The 19,583-nt window shown below is 40.2% G+C and overlaps 2 protein-coding genes and 1 long non-coding RNA gene across 3 annotated transcripts in view; all 3 read right to left on the reverse strand.

Annotated features, from left to right (window-relative positions):
* Nucleotides 1-809: 809 nt before the first annotated feature.
* On the reverse strand, nucleotides 810-14,082 carry LOC117776503. The gene is made up of 3 exons (XR_004616445.1): nucleotides 14,068-14,082; nucleotides 11,258-11,260; nucleotides 810-1,428 (listed from the first exon to the last, which is right to left on the reverse strand). It is a non-coding gene; the product is annotated as an uncharacterized LOC117776503 (long non-coding RNA).
* LOC117776502 (double-strand-break repair protein rad21 homolog A-like) lies at nucleotides 820-9,037 on the reverse strand. Its single transcript, XM_034610466.1, has 14 exons — nucleotides 8,882-9,037; nucleotides 7,451-7,637; nucleotides 6,973-7,102; nucleotides 6,663-6,762; nucleotides 6,361-6,467; nucleotides 6,028-6,225; nucleotides 5,772-5,897; nucleotides 5,401-5,526; nucleotides 3,684-3,907; nucleotides 3,096-3,249; nucleotides 2,856-3,001; nucleotides 2,337-2,510; nucleotides 2,067-2,150; nucleotides 820-1,782 (listed from the first exon to the last, which is right to left on the reverse strand). The coding sequence occupies exons 2-14, from the start codon at nucleotides 7,592-7,594 to the stop codon at nucleotides 1,591-1,593; spliced, it is 1,905 nt and encodes a 634-aa protein (XP_034466357.1). The 5' UTR covers nucleotides 7,595-7,637; nucleotides 8,882-9,037; the 3' UTR covers nucleotides 820-1,590.
* Nucleotides 14,083-14,099: 17 nt separating the features above from the next.
* The window catches only part of LOC117776501 (exostosin-1b-like), a 36,056-nt gene continuing 30,572 nt past the window's right edge, over nucleotides 14,100-19,583 (reverse strand). The window contains exons 8-11 of the mRNA XM_034610465.1: nucleotides 18,531-18,620; nucleotides 17,215-17,375; nucleotides 16,938-17,109; nucleotides 14,100-15,902 (exon numbers count right to left, since the gene is read on the reverse strand). Of these exons, the coding sequence (XP_034466356.1) occupies nucleotides 15,717-15,902; nucleotides 16,938-17,109; nucleotides 17,215-17,375; nucleotides 18,531-18,620 (609 nt within the window). The 3' untranslated portion in view covers nucleotides 14,100-15,716. The remainder of the gene's footprint in view (nucleotides 15,903-16,937; nucleotides 17,110-17,214; nucleotides 17,376-18,530; nucleotides 18,621-19,583) is intronic.

Here is a 19,583-nt window from a genome sequence, read left to right on the forward strand (position 1 = left end):
ATTTGATTTACCCAGCATCAAATCGTCAATTCATTACATCAAGTTATTTCAGTGCAGTTTTCACAGACGTGCTTCGTATAATTTCGCCAACGTTCATCCCCACGAGCATCTTCTTCGTATTTGTACGGCTGAGCTCCTGAGAAATAAAGCTGTATATTCTACTTTAATTTGAAAGGCTTCTTCTAAACAAAGATTCTAATCTAATCCAAAGAGCCATTTTTCCAAAGATGTAATTGAAGATGAAACCGTTTACCTGAAGATGGATCTTTTTAATAGTCACAGACTTGGGCTCCTCCTCTGCTTTGCTTGTCTTCTTCATCAGGGCATCTTCTTTTTCAGCCCAATTTCAGCTTCACCTTCTCTTTTCTCTCGACGAGCTACTTGTTGAACTACTCGTCCAGATCGATGAAGCCGTTGATGCTCTGGTTGAGTCCAGTAAAATGCTCGTAGTCTTAGCTTCATCTGTCATTTTATCATATTTCCTTAAAAAACCAGCCCTATCCTCAACATTGGAAGAATCCCTCACATTCCTATATGAAATCAATGTAGATTTGTTCATGAAATTATATAAAAATATTAAATTATCAGCAAAATTCAGTTCGAATGCTCAATAGTTGTACACTGTCATTTAGTTTTATCATTACTGGTAACTTGCATTTCTTACCAAGGTGTTAAAACTGATCACTTAATATTTCTGGGTAATTTAATATGTAAAAGTAGATTTTAGCTAATTTCTTTTTTCATATAAAATAATCTAAAAAACGATGCTTGAAAAAAAAATAAAATACAGATATAATAAAAATATCCACTTTTACCAAGTACTTAAAACAGTTTATTTGAAATCTTTACAGATGTATCACAACTAGAAGTTACCATAAGACTAAAAAGGTGGGATACCGAACTTAACTGTAACAAGTACATTACCTAGTTACATGATGCAAAAAGGTGAATAAGCATAAAAAAGGTACAAAAAAAAAAATCCAAAGAACTGAATTGATAAAACTGCCTGAATTATACATCTGAGACACATTATTTAATGCCAGGTAAGATTTACTGATTTCTTTTGACATTTTAACCTTTTTGTTTATCATGAAAGAACAAGTGCAACAAGGAGAAGGTGGAAGAGGCTACACTTTGGAGCAATAAAACAGTACCTTTCCAGAACATGTAGAGTCAATGAGGGACTTCATGTGAAAATACAGGGCTCTTTATCTAAAATCTCAACGATATCCGGTGACAGGGGCAATAGTACAAAACTGAATGGAATGAGCAGACAATGGACATTTAACTTACAAAACACAATGAAACCAAGCTTGCAAATCGGTGACTAAAAAAATGTTGTTTTATAAATATAATTGTTAAACATTCTTCCTCACTTCGTTTTACCCGAATGAACACTGCATGATTCCATCTGTAGTACAGTAAAATCTTGTTTTTTTTTAAGTTTCCAACCCGTTCCCCGCTACTCCCGCCCCTTCCCCAGAAACAAATTGGGCTGACAGGAAAACAAAATAAAAAAGGCCAAAAACTTGAGTAATTAAAAAAGTATATCTGTTGCAAGCAGAGTGTTTTTTTCTGTTCTTCCAATGTCTAAATAAGGTGGAATCTTGGTCCAGCGGTGGCAACGATGTCGCTGTAGGGCTCTGTCTGGGTGACCTCGATGGCTTGCTGCTTCTTAAGGACAAGGAAACTGTAAAACTTGGCTGCTGCCTGCTTCTTGTTGTTGTTCCGGCACAATTCGAGCAGGCTGACTGAGTCTGCTCCAGTCTTGGCCATGACACGCTGTGGAGAAAGAGGCACAAGATATCAGTCCAGGTCCTTTAGTTTGAGCTGTGGTGACTAATCTAACAAGCAGGTAATGCTCATCTTTAACCTTACTTTCATCAAGAGAGGGAAAATAATACTACTCTAGGAAGTAGAGTTACTCAATGCCTTTTTAATTTTAACATATATAGAAAATATATTCTAAACGTGGCAAACTACAAACAACCTACAAACTAATCTTTTAACAACTGTTTGTCTACTTTGAATCTGTTATCATAATTTGAATACAGTAAGTTTTGTACCTGGAGACCGTGCAGCATCTGCTGGGTTCTCTTGTTCCATCTCTTCTCCTCCTGATCCTGGTCTCCTGTCTGACCATCCTCGTCCTGAGGAACACAGACACAGTCATCAGCATCAATTGCCTCATACAGTTTCTTTCTTATTATTGCAATTTCTGCAGTAGCACTTTGGGCAGTTTTTAAACAAAATGACAAAATGCATCACTTTTACTTGACTACTACCATCAACAATGTTTCCACTGGGTCAGAGACAGCGGTTAATTTTCCTCTCACCTCTTCTTCATCGCTATCATCCTTCTTGTCTTTGCTTTTCTCGCCAATGAGGTCGAACTCAGGGACAAGCTGGGTGAGGGTGAGGGTCTCCTCTGGGGGCAGATCTACCTGAGGCATCTCTAACCTCTGAGACAAGACTGAGCGGTCAACTTGTTGCTGCTCCAACGTAGCCATCTGAAAGAGAGGAAGCAGGGTGGAGGTCAGGAAGAAGCCAAGACTAAGACTGAAGTGATTATGTTTTGTTTTTCTCCAATTTGGCTGTTGAGCAACAAACCTTTACTGCCTTTGTAAATAGAAAATAAATAAATAAATCCTGATGCCATTCGATAACATAATAGTAATGACACCCCACTTATAAATCGTTTTGTATGAAAACAAAAAAAATTGGGAAACAACTTTTTCCATTTTATGGATCTGCTGCTACTGCATTAAAATCAACAATTACTCAGAAACTTTAAACAGCGCCTTTGAATTTTAAATCGTGAAATACACAGGAAAACTCAGTTGACTTTTACTCACTGCGAGGGGGCTTTCTTTGTCAAGGGTCTTGCGCTTGACACCACGTGGGGTGGAGGGAGGAGGCATGGCTGTCTCATCCAGGGTCGTTCTGCTGCCCTCCATCGCAGAGGCTGCCAGCATGCTGGGCTCCTCAATGATAGTCTGGTCTGTGAGAGATGTTGATATGTATGAAGGTGTCTCACTTAAAAACCTCTGCCATCAGTCTCTTGATCTCCACTCATCTCCTCCAGCAACACTTACCAACAACATCTCTGTTCTGACTCATGGCCTCCTCTCTAGGCACCTCGGGGTTCTCCAGCTCTTTGAGGAACTCATCCAGGCTGTCTGCTTCTCCGCCCTTCCTCCTCTTCCTCAGCTCGTCTGGCACCAGAGGCGTCAGGCAGCGCGTGAACATCTGTCATCAGAGATTTAACCATTAAAACTTGGAGCAAAATAGTGGTACAATAACAGTGTAGTTAAGGAAGACCGATGCAAGACAAAGGGAAAGTCTGCTAAATTCTAAATCAACACATTATCTATTCTGGAGGTGTAACATGGTTGTGAAGTGATATGGATAAGAGAGAGAAAAAAAAAACCAATCACTTCCTCCTCTTTCTGTTCCTTCAGTATAATATTGTAAACATACTCTCTCCCTTTGCTTTAATCAGCCTTCAGTCTGACCCACACGGAGAGAAAGACCTCAGGTGTAGCTTGCTTTTTACCCATATTATCTATGTGATTTCAGGCAGACAGCTGACAGTTTTGGTATGTTCTCCAACAGGAGTAGACACACAGTACTTTCCATAAATACATGCATATTTATACTTAATAAAAGCTTTTGTTATTTACCTTGAGCAACCTTGGATTCCACAGGGGTTGAGCAGGCAGAGAGAAGAGCTTCTCCACTCCTCCGGTCTCTTTCCACATCATGAGCTTCTTCGTGGGAGGGGCGAGGTCCAGGGTGGTGACAATGTCCGAGTAGTCGGACAGCTGGGCCCTGATGGTCTTACTGTCCAGCTCTTTCACACTGTCCACAATCAGCTTCCTCTTACGCTTTGCCTTAGTCTCTTTCACTGCAAACGAGAAAATAAAAATACTTCATGACATGCTTCAACTTTAAAATATTGTCAACCAATTTTCAAAACCAATATTCAGCATTTTTACAATTATTGAAACCATAATTTTCCTTAAGTTCAGATTGCTGATACAATCAACTCATGGTTTAGAAGCACCAATCTCTGCAGTGTCGAGCATCATCCAAGCCACAGCACAATCCTGTTGGTTACAGGTCTCAAGCAATAGCCCATCAACACTGAATGCTAGTGTGTACACAGAGGATTTCATTTACTGGCGTTGCTCCAGGGAGGGAGCAAAGCTGCGTGTTAAAAGGTGAGGCAGCAGATATTGCAGAAGTGTAATAGATATAATCCTCTTTGCTGAAGTTGCAAATACACCTCATTTTTTTTATGAAGAGGTTCATTTGTTGATTCAAAACACTGAGCAAGTGCGAGATGGAGAAGAGTGAGCTTAGCTAAAGTAACTATCAGATGTGAATAATATGTGAAAAACTGTGGAATGAAAAACTGTTTTGCTTAAAGAAGGAGAGCTATGAACGATTGAGCAGAACAAGTGTCAAATGTAGAGCTGGTATGAGGAAAATAGCACTGTCCCAGAATGGAGGCCCAAACACTGCACAACCATTATTGAAATGATTGTTTCTTCCAACAGTGTGAGACATCTTCCTTCTAGTGGATCACATCACTGTGACTCTCTCAACTGAACTTTCATTTGATATCATAGCAATAATTTACAGTCATAAACTTCATATTTTTGAACGATGGCCTTCAGCATTTAAATTATGAAGCTTATAAATATAATGTTTTTGAGATTAAGAAGTCTGTAACTGTTATTCAAAAGGAGTCGAATACAACAGCTGTTAAATAAACATTTAAGTATCAGTTAAGATGCATCAGCATATACCCAATATATAATAAAATGGTTTAAAGCAGGAATAATTAAAAACCTATTGTTCGTTATCTATTCAAATAAAATCCTTTTCCTTGTAAATGTCACCGCTGTTCCCATTATTAAAAGGAAAAACACATTGTGATAAAATTTCATTGCCCCCCCCAAAGTTGTATTTACAACAGGTGCGCCTTGAGAAAAAGTAAATACATCTAGCTAAACCTAATGCAGTGTAATGCAACACTCCTGGTTATAATCTTCAGTTTCTAATATAAAATATTTTAGAGTTGAGGATTCAACTATACGATTACTATGGAGGATGGACAATGTGGTGCTGTTGATGAATCCATCTCTCTGTGTAAGGGAGTGGTATTTTCAAATCAGGGAATCCTTGTCTTAAGCATTCATTATGAACATTGAAATGTTCCTAGGTAGCATTCATGCATTGGGGTCATTGTGTGTCAAATTAGATAAGGTTGTTGCAACACATCTAAAAAAAACTACTTACATTCTACAGAAAATAATTAACACAGAATTTAATGCTAAAATATATGAGAATAAATGTATTTATAAACAGCCTCTTAAGAAGAGGGAGTCTTACCAGTGATGTCAATGGGTTCCAGGGCAAAGGCCTCCTCCTCATTATGAACCAGAGTTGTCTGTTCCGTCTGATCAACCATTGCTGGCAGTGGCTCGGCTGGGCCGGAGTCTGGGCTGTCTGGACCCGCTACACAAAAAAAAAATTGCATTTCCTCTTATACAAGCAGATCATGACACAATGTGCACACAACTTATAATAGTACGTGACGATGTAGGTTTTCCTGGGGACCTCTACAACATTTATACATGAAAATGTATTTTATCGATAAACAGTGACTAGATAATAAAGGAGAAATATGTAAAACAACAAAACCTTCATAGTTTCCTGGTTAATTTCCCTTGCAATATGGCAAATGACTTTGCTTCACTTACGAGACTGGAGGTTGTCAAAGTCATCCTCGTCATCTCCGTGATCTGGAGGCATCAGGACACTTTCTGTGATGGCTGGAGGATCATCAAAAATACCGCCTCCATCTTCAGAACTCAGCAGCTTATCAACTGGGAAATAACAAAGAGGATTAACATGACAATCATCCTTTTGTTACTTTATTAATAATATTTCACAGAGCTACTTAAAGAGCAGTCCAATACAGTAAATGAGATTATTGAAATAAGTCAAACTGCTCACCTAACATTCCCCCATCAGTGTTGCCCAAGGAGCCATCCCCAAAGTCATCATACTCCATGTGGTTTGACTTGTCAGGGAGAGCAGCTGGGCCAGGCTCAGCCTCCAGCAAAAGGTTGGAGGCTGAGGCTCCGTGCATGATGTCCTCCTCAAATGTGCTGGCATCGCGCATCATGTCTCGGTCGTCCATACCGAAGTCAGCTGAAGAGTACAACAGGTTGCTATTGTAAATCATCTATAGGGTGATTTAATAATCTGATAGAACTGAATATCATATCTACTCATTTGTGTATAGTGGGAGGGTTTTAAATAATGTATCAGTATCCAGTGTCCTACCGAAGTCATTGTCCTGCAGGAGACTGAGGTTTCCAACGTCTTCTCTCATGGTGATCTCTTCTACTCTGCTCTGGTTCAGGGTGAACTGCTGTGCAACATCTATGTCACTGTTTGAAACAACAGAAGAAGAAAAAAAGACATTGGGGATGAGAAACAGTAAATGAATGGGTGAGTGAATGGCACACCAGTACTAGTGACAGAAGAAAAGTATGTCACCATACAGACCCATCCTTCATTTCAAGTGTTGGGCTCAAGTATTTAACACAAAACTAAGAAATCAAAAGAAAATGTTGTGAACTTACTCCAGATCTGGAAGTGGCTGGTCAAAGTCATGGAACTCCTCAGGTAAGGTGATGGCATTGTAAGCTGCCTCTCTGTTTTCCTCAGGAAGATCCACCACACCTGAATTAAAATCAAAGATATAACTTTATAACACACAACTGTATGATGATTGTAACAATATGATTGTCTCCCTCAAATAATAACAAGTCTGTTCACTGCAACAGCAGAAAACTTTGTTTTTTGTTCGGGAAAACAAATCACTAATTCTAGAAAAATGCATCAACGTCTTGAAAGGTCCAAGAACTTAATTGTCTCAACATTTTATCTTACCTGGCCTGAAAGCCATTTTAATCTTGATGAAGGCTTCATTACAGTCAGCAAGCAGGTACTTGGCCTTCCTGTGGTAGATTCTCACAACCCCAAGGAGCAGATGGCCTGATGTACGCAGAGCCATCTTTACCTAATGAAAATAGCCACAGAAAAAGTGAATAAATACCTAACGAACAGACCATTGTTCAGTGTAAAAACAAGACCGAACTGATATCAGTGCATTAAATACAGCAATCAGTGACACTGAAAATAAACCAGTCTATGTAGACCTAAGTACAACTGATTGATTGTGCATGAAGCAAAGACAAACTCTGTTGTAATATTTCATTAGGAAACACAAACATCCACTGCTTTGACTTATTGGGAGATATCAAGAAAGACGAGACAGGCACCAGTAAGAAGTCAGGATCTGAGCGAGGCTGAAGTGCACAAAGTGATCACATGACCTGCAGCAGCAACTGCAACATGGTCTTGTTACCTTGGGTGAGATGATGCTCTCCACACTGCTCTCCAGGTTGCATTCAAACACATGGGCCTTGGTCAGCTTCTTGTCCCAATGGGCCGCTAGCCAGATCTTGGCCAGCGGCCCACGCTTGCTGAGGACAAAGTGGGCGTAGAACATTGCCCCGGTTCCCCTGGCTCACGCACACTGCGGTAAGGTTTACCTGGAAAACACAATTTGTTTATGTATGAGGAGAGGCCACTCTGAAAAGCTCAGGACAGAAAGAACAAAATATATATACAAAACACAAACTAGCAGCTCTGAGATAATGGTGATATCAGCTAACTTCAGAAGCATACAGAGCTCAGGGAGTGCATGGCACAGTGTGGTGGTAGATATAAATTACACTAGTGCACAGAATCAATGCTTAGCAAGGTTAGCATTTGAATGTTTTAAATATTTGTTGTCAAATACATCAAACATCAGTCTTAAAGGCAACACAAGACAGAACAAACTGCCTCTGTAAAGATATGGATCTATTTAATATATAATATCGTTTCATAGACAAAATAGTTTATATTATTAAAATCTTTGGTTTTAAGCAACTATTACTTTGGTTACCTTTAGGGTTTGCTCTCTCTCTCTCAAAGAAGAATCGTGTTAATACTAATTTATAATGTCGCAATGCTTATGCTGGAGGCTTTAGGGTTAGCATACAGCTAACTATAACAGTCAAATCGATGCGGTTCCCTCCAAGCAATTTTTTCTCTCTTGTTATACACCGATTAAGTAAATTTGATCCATACTCATTGTAAAATACCAAAACAGAGCAGTAAACGTGGAAGAGTGAGATTTTTATGGAATCAAAACAAGCGCTGACTTCATTCAAGTTCCGCCTGTCTCCCAGGCAGGGAGGCAAACATTGGTAATGCACATGTCTACCCACGGCAACAGACGCTTTCCCGTATAGTACACATATGACTCTTAACTAGCACAAGCACATAAATCAGACATGTATCGGTAAGACGCGGGAGTTTACATGATCACCTCGCAGAGTATAGTCTGAGCGCCAAAGGGGTGATCAACACCAGTAAATAGTCGGCGCCATCAACTGGGTCAACTAAATTAGCCGCCAGCTAACTACAAAAGGAGCAATGAAATCGTGAGCTGCGCGTGAAATGTCTCCAGTTTCCGTCCTGGCCGATGAATTAGAGCTTTTCTTAAAACAACAGAGAAGACTGCAGCTCTTTCACGGAAACACAGAAAGTACAGCACGCTGGAGAAAGTCGCGCATGAAAAGCAGCTCCCACTTTTTTCCCTCTACCAGCACAACAGTGTCGTTAGCTGGCGGCTAAAGGCTCCGTGTCCAGTGAAGGCCGCGGCGAATAAACACAGACGCGCGCGTAGATTCCCCCCCCGGCCCCGCAGCGAACAGCGTGCGGAGGTTTCCGCTGCAGACTCACTCACCCACAGGTCGCCTTTCTCTGTGAAACTCCAACTATTAGGTTATTTCTCCCAGCGAATTCTCCCTTGTTGTACTCATTAAAAGAGCCAAGATGGCGCCACTCGCCTTCCTCCCGCTCACCGCTGTCCTTTTAAAATCGGCAGGATGTTTACAGTCAAAAATGGCGGAGGAGGAGTCTGCTGACAGACAGCCCGCTGTGCGCGCCAGGCACAGATAGGGGGCGCTGTGGCACAGTGCGTACCTGACAGACAACAGGAAGGATGGTGACCATGGAACTGTAATAAATCGATTCATGTGATTATTAGGGCCCGAGCACCGAACAGTAGGAGACAGTGGGAGGCCCCATTGAAATTGTAAGGATTATTATTTTTATTTTTTTTCAGGCAAATGAATTGGCTTTTTGAGGGCTTTAACATGCTCAAATAGTTACCAAAGTTTGCAGAAAATTAGAAAGTGGTGAAAATTTACGTATTCTGGAGTAATTTTAAATGGGCGTGGCAAAATGGCTCAACAGCGCCCCCCGCGCCCCCTGGAACACGTTCACATTGACCGATCTTCACAAAAATCGATACACAGGTGTATCATGACCAGACAAACAAAAAAGGTCAGAGGTGCACTTTGAAAAAAGCAACAGGAAGCCCGCCATTTTGACTTTAGTGGCCATTTTGGCAAATGTCAAATGACAAAAACAACAGTCCTTTGATCCTTAGATGTCACATTTAGAACTCTTTATTGGCTTTGATATCAACAGGACAAATCTGATTGGACACCTTCCACAGGAGACCTCTGATTGGCTGTTGTCTTTTTGACTCTGTCTTTAATGCTGTTAAAGTTGAAGAAAGTTTCTTATTGCACTCTGACCTTGTGTGAGGTAAGTCATGTCTCCCTCTCTTGAACTCTGTATTTATCCAGCATGCTAACCTCTACAATTCAGGGTCATAATTCAAGTTTGAAATGATGCTACTGTAAAATATGAAGCTGCTGCTGTTAAATGTTGATAATGTGCTGGTTTCTGTGCTGGTTGTTTATTAAATGTATTTATTCAAATGGGATAAACCCCTTGAGTTGCACCAACTGGTTTTCAAGAGGTTGGTTGCTTTCATGACAAATGTGGGAATATGGTTGACGGCTTGTTATTATTATTATTATTATTATTATTATTATTATTATTATTATTAGTAGTAGTAGTAGTAGTAGTAGTATAGTAGTATAGGTCACAATATGCTCCAATTGGCTGTAAAATAATTAATTCTGAGACCTAAATTACAAAGTGACAGGCTTATTCTCAACAATACACGACTACATTATATTTATTTTATGATTATTAAAATAATAATAATGATGATTACTATTAGTAAGTAAGTAATAATTCAAATATTGTTGTTGTTATTGTTGTATACACTGATACAGTGACTAATCCCATTTACCTATTTGTATGATTTTATCTATTATCTATTTTATTTGTAAAGCACTCTGTAACATGGTTAAGAAAACTGTTTATTATTATTATTATTATTATTATTATTATTATTATTATTATTGACGCAGCCCTGATGTGACTCACATGCTGTATATTAATAGAAAGGAGCTTGAATTAAATTGTTGTCTCCCACTATTTTCCCTTTCATAGATTTTTCCATTAGAAAGAAAAGACTAAATTGGCTGCATTCCATCCAGGGATCTCAGTTGCATGTGCCCCATGTCATACTGGTGCACCTAAAGGGAACAGGGACATTACTAACATAATTAGGTGTGCTCTCTGCCATGAAAGTCAAAATGTCTGCTGTGATAAAGGCTCTGTAATGACTAATCACCTTGTTGCTGTTGTTGTTGTTCATATAACGGATGAAGGAATCAATCACTTAAGGTACATTTAGCGAAAATTGTAGTGGGACAAACTTAATCTGTAGCAAAAATGTTTACAGGAGAAAGAAGCAATCTGCAGCCCAGAAAAACCAAATCAATGCTTTGAAGTAAATCCTGTGTGTGTGCAGGGAACTGGAGATCCACACAGACTACAAAACCAATTTCCAAACAGTATATTAGATAGTGAGATGAGGAGGAACATGCCTGACCGAGAGACTGACTCATCTACAATCAAATTGCAAAATTGGTATGCAGTAAAGCGGATTTGTCTCATGGGCCACAGCATCTGTTGCAGTGGAAGCGCTGCCAGCTGAGCATGTTTATGGTTTACCAGCAGCAGGGCTCCATGTCACTGTAGTGGGGTGGATGGTTGATAACTGAGGCACATCATGTTTTCGTTATATGCAATGAACATTACGCATCATGATGACTAAATGTATTTACCTGTGTGCAGATATGCTCCAAAATCAATCAGATCCTCCCTTTCACACACATTTCATCATCGCACCAACCGTCTCATTTTGAGATTAACAAGATATTGATCTAGGCCAAATAAATAAAGAATCAAAAGCTAACAGATACGAGGGATAAAAACAATGAATTAAAATGGTGTTAAATTTAAAATTGGATGGATCGAAGGGAATATTCAATCAAGCCCTTTTTTGTGTAGACATCTAATGCTTTGTGCAGTGTGCAGAGATACTGCTGTGCGACTCATCACAACACAAAGCCGCAGAGCCACGTCTGGATGGTGACACCGAATTTGGGCTCGATTCTTTTTAAATGAGATCATTTGAACCAGGATGGCTGATTGCTGCTTTCTGTTATCATGTGTGACAGATGCAGCCAAACGGCTTCAGAGGAAACAGCCTCTCTCTCTGCCTTTGCTTTCCCCGCTTACAAGGTGTGAGTCACAAAGCCTGAACGTCTGATTATCTCCACACAGCGAAACACAAGTATATTATTATCTTCACAGCTGTATGAAGTGAAACGTCTTGTTCTTTGTTTTCACTGAAGCATTCTTATACACATGCAAACACCCACAGGAGATGTGGACTGAATGTGGAGATAGATTTGTATCCAGGCAAATGCTGATTGAAGAATTAGATTCTTTTAATCCAGTGGAATTAATTGTTTCTGGCTAATAGTGTCATAATGTGTCTAATCTGAATGTATTTAATTATGTTGCCACTGGGAGCTCCCCTCCCCTCCCCTCCCCACCGCACTCTACTCTTCTGTAACATATCTGTTTTATGAAATGCTCCAAATTCAATTGCAAATTACAACAGCAGAACATGTGATGGCAATAATCCACCATGCAACGTGTGTTTGGTCGCAATCAAGTTAACTCAAAGCGGCAGATACCACCATAATGACATCATTTCCCATCATGTCCTGATACCAGGACTGCAACCATGTCTCCGAATCGACCGAAAACAAAATTAAGGAAAAAAGAAAATATAGCTGAGTGTATCGCTGTCTGATATTTAATGTTGTTATAGAGAATCACTAATTTCCATCAACCCATCTGGATGTCCTGTTTTTATTTGGCTGTTTTGGTACACAGAGCTAGCAGAGTGGATGGGGTCTCAGTGTAACTGTAACTAGATCATCTCTCCTGCTCAGGCACGGGTCCAGCGTTTTCACCTTTTTGCTTTGAGTTTCGTTGAAGCCATCTCTCTCGTAGCCGTTGCTGCAGCTGAGTTGGCACCTCTCATGCACCATGGGATCATCCTGGATAGATTCTGTTATTTATGCAGCGTGTCTAAACCAATCATCCTGACAGATTTATGTAAACACAGCAGCTCCCTGGCATAGGACGAGGTTCACACATGCACACGGAGGAAGCTCAAGATACTTAGCCCCGCTCTCCCGCTGTGGGCACAATGCAGAGAAATAACATGCAAAATAGGTTTGGGAAAACTGAAAATGGGTTGTTATGGCAGAACAGAGAGGAAGTGGGGGGTAACAGGTGCAACAGGGAAAAAAGAACTGTTGTTTCTTTACATTTAGGGTGTATATGAAAAGTCTAAATTTTAATTGGAACTTCAGAAGACATTCATAACAATGAGACCAAAGAATAATACGACCAAAACCACAGTCAATTTATATCAAACATTTTATTTGTTGTATTTTGTTGTTTTATAAAATTATTTTACAAAATTGTGATTTTTTTCCCCCCTCTATCTTTCCATGTTCCATCTCTATGAAGTTATTTCTGCAGAGGAGAATGAAAGGAAGCAGGCAGCAATTCAGCGGAGACACAACACTGCCTGATAAATACTGTGTGTGTGTGTTTGTTGGTGAGAGAATTCTACTGTGTGTGCATTACATGTATTACTACACTTGTGACAACCAGGAAGAGGCGGCTATTGTGCCCTCGCAAGTATACTAATACAAGGCAGTGCGTGTGTCAGTACGAGTCTAAAGAGACGTTGAAAGATGTTCCAAACAGAAAAGGCCGGAATGTCTGTATCACGTCCAGTGTTAAACACCATTTAGGGAGCTGTTGCATGTCACTGGCTATTCATGAGGAAAACAAAAACACAAAAGATGTACAACTGTAATGAAATGGGGGACCTGTTTGTTGCACAAGGCAGATGGGGAAAAACAACTTGTGAGTGTATTTCTTCTGAAGGCACATCAATATGTAACCCCCTGCCCTCTGAAACACAAAGGAAGGGAAAAGAAGAAAAGATGAAGAAAATGTCTCCTTAAATATTGCACCAAGTTCATTTCTGAAATGTGATTTTCTTTACGATAATATTCAGTTGTCTTGATAGCGCTGGAATACTGGGATTGTTCATTTGCTGTCTAGCTGGACATTCTCAGGAGTGAAAAACACCACGCAGCACTATTCTCTGCTGATTCCTCCGTCTCTCACACACACACACTCCGTCCTCCCCACTTCCCCTCACACACTTTCTTAAACAGAAAATACTTTATTGAACCAAATAAATATGGGAATGCATGGCATGCCTCATATTAGATGAAAAAAAAAATTATACAAACAAAACCACAAATGATCCAATGGCACATATTGGGGGTCTGTGAAGGATTGGGGAGCTCAACAAAATGATTGTTTCAAAGCTGAGGCTGCTGAAGGAGGAATCAGAGCACGTGTGGTTAGATTTCTTGATTTCACACAGAAATGCTGCTGGTTTCACACCTCAAGGAAAGAGGAACTTTAACTTGCACAATGTTTTGAAAATACAAGGGCACATTTGAGCTTCATCAAATTACATTAACATTTTCCAGATAATCTGATATGACAAATCCAAGACCCCAACAAATTAGCATGAGTATTAATAAAACCTAACACATTCAATTTGTTTAATCCAATTAGCCTATAGATCCATCTGCAAAAAAAACTATTCCATGTGCCACTGACACTTGACCCTCAATGAAGATTTGCAGCAAATGAGATGTGTGAGAAGACTAACATGTAAAAAGATGTAATGAATTATTAACGTTTATGGAACATATTTCTTAACATACAGGTTTTACATTTTGGTTTTTGAAAGTGGCCATGCACATTAGCACACGGTTACCGAAAGGCTTCTAATTCCATGTATTTATGTTAAGGAAACACCACAAATGATAACACTTACTTAATAAAGCTGATCTCCCCAAAGGTGCAATATCTCAAATGTTTGGTAAGAATTATTCTCCATCTGCATATTTGCTTTTAAACAAGTGGGTCAAATAAAGATGTTTACTTAGTATGATGCCAACTGTTGGTCTGAAACCTCAAATGCCGTTTGTTGCTCCTACATGAAAACAGTGTTAGGTTGTGTCAAGTACTTTTCACTGGACAAATTGAAATTGGGTCTGAGAGGAATAATAATGTCACATAAATATCCCTTACTGACCAAGCCCTACACGATCCAGTCCCTGGATTTTAGAGTGGTTTGTGTTTCAAAAAAATCTACTAGAAAGCTCAGCCTCCCTTGACCAAGGCGACGCATATGATCCAATAATGTTCTTCAAGTCAGCACATTTTCAAGGTTCAAGGTTCTGCCTTTACAAATGAAAAATAGATTTTAGAATGGCACATAATGACAATTTAGTTTGCTCAATTGAATACAAAATAAACATTTATTACACTCCAGTAAATAAAAACATGAATGCTGACCTGAAGAATTTACCACAAGATCCATAATTTCATCATTTGTAAAGAAAATCACAAACCATTGAATCAAAAACAAAACAGAAAGCAGCAAGGTCAAGGTGCTTGTCCTGCACCGTGCTCTTCTCTCAGACACATTCCAACACCATTACATAAACTCGAGGCACTATGAATATCAGATCATTGATGGTTGATGGGTTTTTCATTCCTCCTTTTGCCCGCCCTGCTATTGGTTTTTATTAAGACAATACAGAGAGTAGTGCTGGCCATTCATTCACTGTATAAAAAAAAATTGTAAAACACAATCCAAAATAGTGTTATCCTCTTTGTAGTCATTATCATCAATAATTTTCATCAAAAACGTTCAGGAACCTGTGCATAGTGTACAGAGCAGAACAGACAGTCTGGGTCAGTGGGATGGAGTTTGGAGTCGTTTGCCACCGTTGGGACACAGAAGCTGCAAAGTTGTCATTTACAACCCTATGAATTTGACTGCTTCAGTTCATAGTCAAACACTTTAAAAGTCCTCAGGTGTCCCTCGGCTGTTGGTAGCCGTAGTGAATATAGTGGGACCAGTGAGCTCAGCTGTCCACCAACACACAAAAGAGACAAGGTGGAGAGTAGAATACACGGAGGAACCTTTACAGACACAACAGAGGAGCAAAAAGGATGTGCTGTTCTCCTCTTGTGTTGGAGTTTATTTTCCTCCCCCCCTTCTACCCAGTCCATTTGCATCTCCATTGATCCTTCCATGCAATCATGGAACTGCTTTGCATTTCTCCATGTGTCCGCCCCCTCGCTCTCTCTTTCTAGTGTCCGGTGAGCGGGAGGGCTCCGGAGCGTTATAGCCTCTCGATATCCCTGTACTTCTTCCGCAGTATGGACACCTGGTCTTTGAACAGGACTGGGTCCAGCCTCATTTGAGAATGGACCAGGGGCATGGTGCCAAACCAGTTGGCAAACTTGTTCATGCAGGTCTGACGCTGGGCAAAGTGGTCCGGGTCAGCCCAGCGAGACGCCCGGGAGCTCTGCGGTGGGGGTTGAAGGGGAGAGGGGGGTGAGAAAACAAGAGAGGAAAGAAAAAGAGTGAAGGAGAAAGAAAGATGGACACAAGGAGGAACATTGGGAGAGGGAATGAAAGAGACAAACAAATTGAATAATGCATCACCAATTATTCTGACCTTTCAGAGCCTGTTGTAATTATTCATGAGCTTTTTTTTATTGAAATGCCATATTGTAATAAACACATTTCAATTCAAAGTTACAAATGACTGATGTTTTTTTCCCCCTAACGGCTAAAACTGTTACAGTTTAAGTGGTATGATGTGTCTAGAGGGCATTAGCCTACACAACAATAAGGAAAAACACAGGTTTCTGTTAAATACTCATGCCCCATGTGGAAAACTAATTATGAGATAATGTGGGCTTTGACAGTTTAAAGGCCACCTGCCTTAAAGGGATAGTTCACCCAGAAATGAAAATTCACTCATTGTCTACTATAATATAAAATGTATAAGAAGTAATGTACGGCTCCTTTAGGGATCAAAGTGTACAAATCGAAATAGATTTAGTTATTATTTTTCGTTCCACCTTTAGGCTTAAAACTAGAATTACTCTATTCCTGTGCCAACCACCCAAATGGCAGTTTGTATTCATGTCAGTCCAGATTCCTCTGTTATATGAAGCCAACACTTTGAAACAAATTAACCCATTAAGACCGGGTACGACATCAGTGTGCTTTTATTTGGCGCCTGAGGTCTTAATGGGTTAAAGTATGAAGAAACTTATATTTTCTCATGATAGTCTTATGAATGCATGAACTATACCAGGGTTGGTGAGGTCACAGTAACCTTGGTCTTTGACTCCAAAATCAAGGTCATCCTTAAGTGCAAGTGAATGTTTTTGCCAAATATGATGAAATTCCCTCAAGGCATTCTTGAGTTACCACATTTTCAAGACAACAGGACAGATGGACAGACGGACAGACAGATGTCTCTAGCCACTGATGTCACCTTTGAGGCAGCACAATTAATCACTTTTACAGCATAGTTTTTCTGCCTCACCTGTCCCATCATGGTCTCCTTGTACTGTTTCTTCTGAGTGACCTTGATGGGTGGTAGTTTAGAGACGGACGACACCAGAAAATTCATCAGAATGTCCTCGCAGTTGGACATCTGGTCGACCATGGTCTTCAGACTGACTGGAAGGTAAGTGGTGTACAAGTGGTGGTAGTATCTGAGGGAGAAAGTGAGAGGGAATTGTTTTAGTGTTGAAATGAATCAGAGAAAGGATGACAGCAGCTACAATTGAATAAAGTACACCGCAGAAGTAGATCAGTACTTGTGATAGATGGCAGCCCCAGTCAACACCATGGAGTAGTCATTGGTCCATTTGGAGGTGTAGCCCCACCGCTCCTTGTTGCTGTCCCAGAAGTGGCTGCGGGCTGGGTAACCGACGATGCGGTCCGGGAAACTCTGCCACACTGTGAAGGCAAAGTCCACCTGGACCAGGATCAGAGAGAAACCAACAGATAGAGACACAGAGGGAGGGAAAACATTAGGGCCAAGAAATCCACAACAGATAATTCCAGGAAACTGTGTCTAAAATACATTTAACAATGAATAAGGGCTTTTTTCACAGCAGATATTAAGGCATGTTATATTAGGAATGGGAACAGATTTTATTGATAACATTAACAAGGGCTCTGTTCAGGCCGAGTGTTCCAGAAAAGACATGTGCTCCTGTTCCTGCTCCGCGAGCGTGCAACAGTGAGTCAGCATGCAACATACCAGGACCCTGAAAGACAAGCAGCTAAATGGAATTTAGCCATCACTCATTTTATTATTTACACCTGTGCCAACTTTGATCTGTTGAAATATGTGCCGTAAAATGCCTGTAGAGTTACAGTGGAAAGCGATTGTAGTGAACAAGAACCAACAAAAAAGGATCTTAAATGCTGTACACGATTCACTGATTTATATTCTTCATTTTTGAATATAGGACAAGATGGTGTACAAGGGATATTCACTAAGATGTCCCATATTCAAAAATTAAGCAGTCGGCTTACAGTGGTCATTTTGGATCTTTTCATGCATGACATCATTAAAAAAAAAAAAAACGTTGTGGCCTATGAACGCAAACTGTCATATACTTCGACTTGTTCTAACTCATTGTTTAAGAGTTTCACGACCATCCCTGTCAGCTACGGCAACATAAGTTTACTTGCGCGTGTGTGTGTGTACATATGCTTGTTGTGTGCACACACAGACACGTGATATGTTTCTCTACTTACACCACCATGGCTCTGTGAATTATTTTGCCCTCCTGTTCCTGCTCTGCCCACATTTTGGAAAATTTACAATGTCGCCCTCTCACAGCAGCAGGTATGTTACATGTGTTGGGTGTAATGTTTAAAAAGCAGTAAATAGTGAGGTCGTCAGTTTCATTACCTATAACTAATGTCATAAATACAAAAATGTCAATTAGATGGTAATCTGCACAAGAAATTAAAAAAGCGAATACTCATCTACTTACAGTAATCAATTTGACCCAGACAGAGGTGATTATTTGACGCTGTATTAGCAAGACCTTGTGCAACATGTCCTCTAGATTACACATAGCTGTAAATGTTTGCTGTAATTATCTGGCAGTCTGACCTCTGTGGTGGAGAGCACCGTGTCCTCATCCAGACTGAGCACAGCGTCGGTGGGGATGGTGTCGTAGGGCAGAAAACGACTGCTGATCACCTGGTGAGAAACACAGACACTGGGTTCAAAAACGGGAGGGAACAGTTTTACCATGCAACCATTAGTGTGTAAAAAGAACCGGTATAAACACAAGCCAGGTGCATCTGTCTGACACGCAGCGCTACCAGTTTCTTCATGTCTATTTGTGCCCCAGAGTCATTTCATCTTGCAGCGTTGACAGCGAATTCAGCCAAATATACAAGCTGACATTACACAAAATGATAGCAAACTGCAGCACTTCATTGATGATCTAAAACCACAGATAGGAATCTACAACCAGTGGAGTGTGTTTAGCTCCCTGATGAGCCCTGCAGCCTGTGCTTTTTGGCATGTATCTATGCAAATAACTGGGTAAAAAAAAGTGCAAAGAAGGTGGTTTCCAATTTTAGAAATATCTGCACACAAATCTGAATGCTAGTTTCAATTAAATACAGCATGTGTGTGGGTTTCCATCCCTGACTGCAGCAATCTTGGTAGCTAATTTGGCATTCAACCTACAAGACCCCTGTTAATAACATAAACACTAACAACAGTGTAACAACATGAACTCTTGATGAAAATGCATGTTACCAAGTCAGTATTGTAATACCCTGTAATATATACTGCACGGCAGTTATATATTTGTCTCCTGTACTGTATCCTAACTTAATATAGTCAGACAGTAAATATACAATCTTGGAGCCCCTTTACTACTGTCGGACAAAAAATGTGCCTCTGGGGGTTATGGCCAATATTTTGAGGTCTCTAGCGTTGACAGCGGATATTCGGCTATCGTTCTCCGCACACGGTTTACAGCGATACTTTTTTATGCTTTTTAGGTCCAGACGACATTATGGCTAATCTCTATTAACAATTATGTGCATATAAATGCAGACAAATAAAAGAAACTACAGCCAATGCCTTTTGGTCTTGCCTGTTTTGCTCTCCACATCTACCTGTTTCCTTGCCTGGTCAAATGTGATT

Source organism: Hippoglossus hippoglossus, chromosome 16 (genome assembly GCF_009819705.1).
Source record: "Hippoglossus hippoglossus isolate fHipHip1 chromosome 16, fHipHip1.pri, whole genome shotgun sequence".
NCBI classification, from domain to species: Eukaryota; Metazoa; Chordata; class Actinopteri; order Pleuronectiformes; family Pleuronectidae; genus Hippoglossus; species Hippoglossus hippoglossus.

What these genes read in the sequence shown, in the direction of transcription:
- LOC117776502 (XM_034610466.1), bottom strand. Translation starts at nt 7,594, where the DNA reads ATGTTCTACGCCCACTTTGTCCTCAGCAAGCGTGGGCCGCTGGCCAAG. An exon ending in AGAGCATCATCTCACCCAAG is followed by an intron (nt 7,103 to 7,450) that starts GTAACAAGACCA and finishes TATTTTCATTAG; the next exon opens with GTAAAGATGGCTCTGCGTAC. An exon ending in AGATGCTGCACGGTCTCCAG is followed by an intron (nt 1,783 to 2,066) that starts GTACAAAACTTA and finishes CTTTCTCCACAG; the next exon opens with CGTGTCATGGCCAAGACTGG.